Genomic DNA, 5,348 nt, shown 5'->3' with positions numbered 1-5,348 from the left:
ACTATGATTCAAGGTAATGAGTAACACGGTTTTATGATAAATAGGCAGAACAGAAAAAGATATACTGTACTTAAATTAAGCATTAAGCAAATAAACCATAAAATATGAGAAGCGATTATAAACACATGCGAAATACAACAATTTTAATGGTTATCACATTACCAGAATGATCAGAAATAGGCAGACAGGGAATTATGAATTACAAGGTAAATTCAAGCAACAGGTCAAGTAGAAAATTTTCATCAAATATAGGTACTGACAGATAATACGTAGTCTCTAGTTTGCGGTAAGTGCGAGAGAAAGAGAGATAATATTCAGTACGATAAAAGGTAATTCAAGATAAGGCAAACAATATTCAAGATAATTAATATGCAACGTACGGCAAACCAAATAGACTACGGACAACAACGATCAGCGATATTAGCGAAGAAAATAATGAAAAAGATGTTATGCAATACGGCACAATACTCCAATGTCAAATGAACGACGAGCGGGACCGCGCAGCGATGTAAGATCGCTCCCACGGTACACTCACTAAGATACGATAATCAACGGTAATAGGTCAAGAGACAGATATGAACTAATCAGAGAAAATATAACGAAATAGAAATGCTCAATAGCTAAGATAAAATTTGATCCGTTAACGGAACGCGCTGCTAGACAGCGATATTAGACATTCAAATATTCCAGAAGAGAAAGATAATAAAATAAAGCAATAGTCGATGAAGATGATTTATCTTGACCTTGGAGATTTGTTGATTAAAGTTATTCTTGGATATGAAGGTCACAACTCAAAACACTTTTTATCGTGTTAACGTTTCGGCCCTGGTGGGGGCCCTCCTCAGAACAATTTTATTTAAATATCTGTCACGAACAAAATAAAATAAAATAATATACAAATAGGTTTGACAAAAAAAGACATATTGGTGTAAATAATATGCAAAGGTGTTGAAGCAAGTATAAAAGAGAAATTACCTCATATGGGATGAAACTTCCAATTACATAAATGCGTGTTGGTACTTGAAGAATAAATAGAACAAAAAAGGCAATAAAGACAAAAACCGAAACACACTGCGTTCGCGACGCGTAACTCCCACGAATTCATAATTATAGTTGGTTTGTTAAAATGAAATAAAATACACAGCCGTTATGGTTGAGTCAGAGCACATAAGCACAGTGGAACGTCTAGTGTGTAGTGGGAGGAGGTCGATCTCGATAGTTATCAGAGCAACGCAGAGTCAACGGGTTAAACGGAAAACAAAATTTTTTTTTGTGAAGAAGGTAAAATCGAGAGCAAGCTCAATCGGTAATGGACAAATTACAATGGTCGTATCACAGAGGTGTAAATATTACTTAGATGTTCTATGTCTTGTTTACGGTTGACAGAATTAGGATGTGCTACGATATTGCACATTTCTAACAGAAGCCTATTATAATACAAAGGTTCAACGTCAATAATGCTAGCTTGAGAGTAATTAAAAGAGTGGTCGAAATCGATGGCATGTCTCGTCAATGCAGTATAATTATCCTCGTGTTCATGGATATTGCGTTTATGTTCGGTTATCCTGGTGTGTAATTGTCTACTAGTTTGGCCTATGTAAGCCTTGTTGCAATGATTGCAAGGTATTTTGTAAACTACACCCGAGCGATTGCCCAGGGGTAAGGGGTCTTTACCCGAATCAAACATCGAGGATATATCATGTGCACATTTGCCCACAAATTGAATTTTGTATTTGGAGAATGTTCTGTTGAGTGACTCAAACAAATCCGCAACATATGGGATGGAAATATAGCTTTTTTGAATGGTTTGTGTAGTAGTTGTATCGAAATTGTTGTTAGGGCTGGTAGATGACAAGATGGAATCATATTCAAACTTTATATGTTTGTTAAGCAGGCGAGGTGGATAGTCGTTCTTAAATAGTACCTGCTGAATCAAGGACAAATTTTTATTGTGAAATTCCATACTTGAGAGTCGGATCGCTCTGTCAACTAAGCAATTAATCGTTCCAATTTTGTATGATCTGGGATGGTGAGAATGGTAATTTAAATACCTTTGTGACCAAGTAGCCTTGTGGAACCAATCAGTTTTAATGAGCTGATTATCATTGATAATCGGGACATTTAAAAAGCCGATTTGGTGATTAGACTCTAATTCAGATGTAAATTGTAGTCTCGGATGGAAACTGTTGAAAACTGAAAGCATTTCTGCGACTTTATGCGAAGGGACAGCTGTAATTATGTCGTCTACGTATCTGAAAAAGAATGAAGGCTTGAAGTCTAGTTTATTGAGACAGTGTTGTTCAAGGTCATCCAAAACCAAATCAGACAAAATTGGAGAGAGCGGTGAGCCCATAGGTAAACCATACGTTTGGGCATATATGTTGTGGTTAAATTTAAATATGGCAGCCTCAAAACATATTTGCAATGCTTTTAAGAGTTCGTTACGTGGGACCGGAATTTTGTCCACCAGCTGATGCCAGCGCTGTTTGACAGCGTTAATTGCCAGATCTTGTGGTACATTAGTGAATAAGGATATAACATCCAGTGAAACTAAAATATAATCAGCTGGAAGACAAAGGTCACTAATAGCATTTACCAACGCAAAACTATCTCTTATCCGTGACAAGGGAGGTATGATGTTATTACCTATCCATTTACTGAGGAAACGAGCCAAATTAATCGTCGGACTATCAGTGAAGGACACAATAATTCGTACCGGTGTATCAGGTTTATGGATTTTCGGTAGTCCGTAAGCTCTAGTTGGTCGGCAATCCGTTTTTGCAATTTGACGTCTCAGTTGATTGGAGATGAATTTGCTATTGACCCAATCAGTTGTTAGTTTTTTTACTAATGTACGAGGCCAAAATGTTGCAACAACTATCTAACAATAATTCTTATAAAGTTGTTGGATACGATCTTACTTCTACTTTGCAACAAGAAGTAAAAAAACTAACAACTGATTGGGTCAATAGCAAATTCATCTCTAATCAACTGAGACGTCAAATTGCAAAAACGGATTGCCTACCACCTAAAGCTTACGGACTACCGAAAATCCATAAACCTGATACACCGGTACGAATCATTGTGTCCTTCACTGATAGTCCGACGATTAATTTGGCTCGTTTCCTCAGTAAATGGATGGGTAATAACATCATACCTCCCTTGTCACGGATCAGAGATAGTTTTGCGTTGGTGAATGCTATTAGTGACCTTCGTCTTCCAGTTGATTATATTTTAGTTTCACTGGATGTTATATCCTTATTCACTAATGTACCACAAGATCTGGCAATTAACGCTGTCAAACAGCGCTGGCATCAGCTGGTGGACAAAATTCCGGTCCCACGTAACGAACTCTTAAAAACATTGCAAATATGTTTTAAGGCTGCCATATTTAAATTTAACCACAACATATATGCCCAAACGTATGGTTTACCTATGGGCTCACCGCTCTCTCCAATTTTGTCTGATTTGGTTTTGGATGACCTTGAACAACACTGTCTCAATAAACTAGACTTCAAGCCTTCATTCTTTTTCAGATACGTAGACGACGTAATTACAGCTGTCCCTTCGCATAAAGTCGCAGAAATGCTTTCAGTTTTCAACAGTTTCCATCCGAGACTACAATTTACATCTGAATTAGAGTCTAATCACCAAATCGGCTTTTTAAATGTCCTGATTATCAATGATAATCAGCTCATTAAAACTGATTGGTTCCACAAGGCTACTTGGTCACAAAGGTATTTAAATTACCATTCTCATTATCCCAGATCATACAAAATTGGAACGATGAATTGCTTAGTTGACAGAGCGATCCGACTCTCAAGTATGGAATTTCACAATAAAAATTTGTCCTTGATTCAGCGGGTACTATTTAAGAATGACTATCCACCTCGCCTGCTTAACAAACATATAAAGTTTAAATATGATTCCATCTTGTCATCTACCAGCCCTAACAACAATTTCGATACAACTACTACACAAACCATTCAAAAAAGCTATATTTCCATCCCATATGTTGCGGATTTGTTTGAGTCACTCAACAGAACATTCTCCAAATACAAAATTCAATTTGTGGGCAAATGTGCACATGATATATCCTCGATGTTTGATTCGGGTAAAGACCCCTTACCCCTGGGCAATCGCTCGGGTGTAGTTTACAAAATACCTTGCAATCATTGCAACAAGGCTTACATAGGCCAAACTAGTAGACAATTACACACCAGGATAACCGAACATAAACGCAATATCCATGAACACGAGGATAATTATACTGCATTGACGAGACATGCCATCGATTTCGACCACTCTTTTAATTACTCTCAAGCTAGCATTATTGACGTTGAACCTTTGTATTATAATAGGCTTCTGTTAGAAATGTGCAATATCGTAGCACATCCTAATTCTGTCAACCGTAAACAAGACATAGAACATCTAAGTAATATTTACACCTCTGTGATACGACCATTGTAATTTGTCCATTACCGATTGAGCTTGCTCTCGATTTTACCTTCTTCACAAAAAAAAATTTTGTTTTCCGTTTAACCCGTTGACTCTGCGTTGCTCTGATAACTATCGAGATCGACCTCCTCCCACTACACACTAGACGTTCCACTGTGCTTATGTGCTCTGACTCAACCATAACGGCTGTGTATTTTATTTCATTTTAACAAACCAACTATAATTATGAATTCGTGGGAGTTACGCGTCGCGAACGCAGTGTGTTTCGGTTTTTGTCTTTATTGCCTTTTTTGTTCTATTTATTCTTCAAGTACCAACACGCATTTATGTAATTGGAAGTTTCATCCCATATGAGGTAATTTCTCTTTTATACTTGCTTCAACACCTTTGCATATTATTTACACCAATATGTCTTTTTTTGTCAAACCTATTTGTATATTATTTTATTTTATTTTGTTCGTGACAGATATTTAAATAAAATTGTTCTGAGGAGGGCCCCCACCAGGGCCGAAACGTTAACACGATAAAAAGTGTTTTGAGTTGTGACCTTCATATCCAAGAATAACTTTAATCAATAAAGCAATAGTCACTACAATGCGTAAGTAATAGTCAACCAGTCGCGAAGTTACTTGCAATAAGACAGAGAAAGGGACAAGATGAGAGATAAGAGAGAATAAGGTACGAGCCCAGGTGGCTCAAGCAGACCAATTGCAAGATAAAGAGAGAAAGAGTACGGGCCCAATTGGCTTAAGCAGACCAACTGCTAGATAGAGAGAGAGAGATAAAGGCAAAGGTACGATATATTGCAAGTAATCTCGTGGCTTCACAAAATAGAAAAGGAACCTCACTTACGTAAAAGAAGATATAGCAGGTACTAGCGAATGCGGTAC

At 37.2% G+C, this 5,348-nt stretch overlaps 1 protein-coding gene across 1 annotated transcript; it reads left to right on the top strand.

The window, feature by feature from the left end:
• The first annotated feature begins 2,865 nt into the window (after window positions 1-2,865).
• Window positions 2,866-4,470, top strand: LOC124292967. The gene has a single exon (XM_046731856.1). It carries the CDS (start codon window positions 2,866-2,868, stop codon window positions 4,468-4,470), a length of 1,605 nt encoding a protein of 534 aa, XP_046587812.1.
• Window positions 4,471-5,348: the final 878 nt, after the last annotated feature.

Source organism: Neodiprion lecontei, chromosome 2, assembly GCF_021901455.1.
Source record: "Neodiprion lecontei isolate iyNeoLeco1 chromosome 2, iyNeoLeco1.1, whole genome shotgun sequence".
Classification (NCBI taxonomy): Eukaryota; Metazoa; Arthropoda; class Insecta; order Hymenoptera; family Diprionidae; genus Neodiprion; species Neodiprion lecontei.
The sequence above is the reverse complement of the archived record's forward strand: the minus strand, read 5'-3'. Positions and strand labels throughout refer to the sequence as shown.

What these genes read in the sequence shown, in the direction of transcription:
- LOC124292967 (XM_046731856.1), top strand. Translation starts at nt 2,866, where the DNA reads ATGTTGCAACAACTATCTAACAATAATTCTTATAAAGTTGTTGGATAC.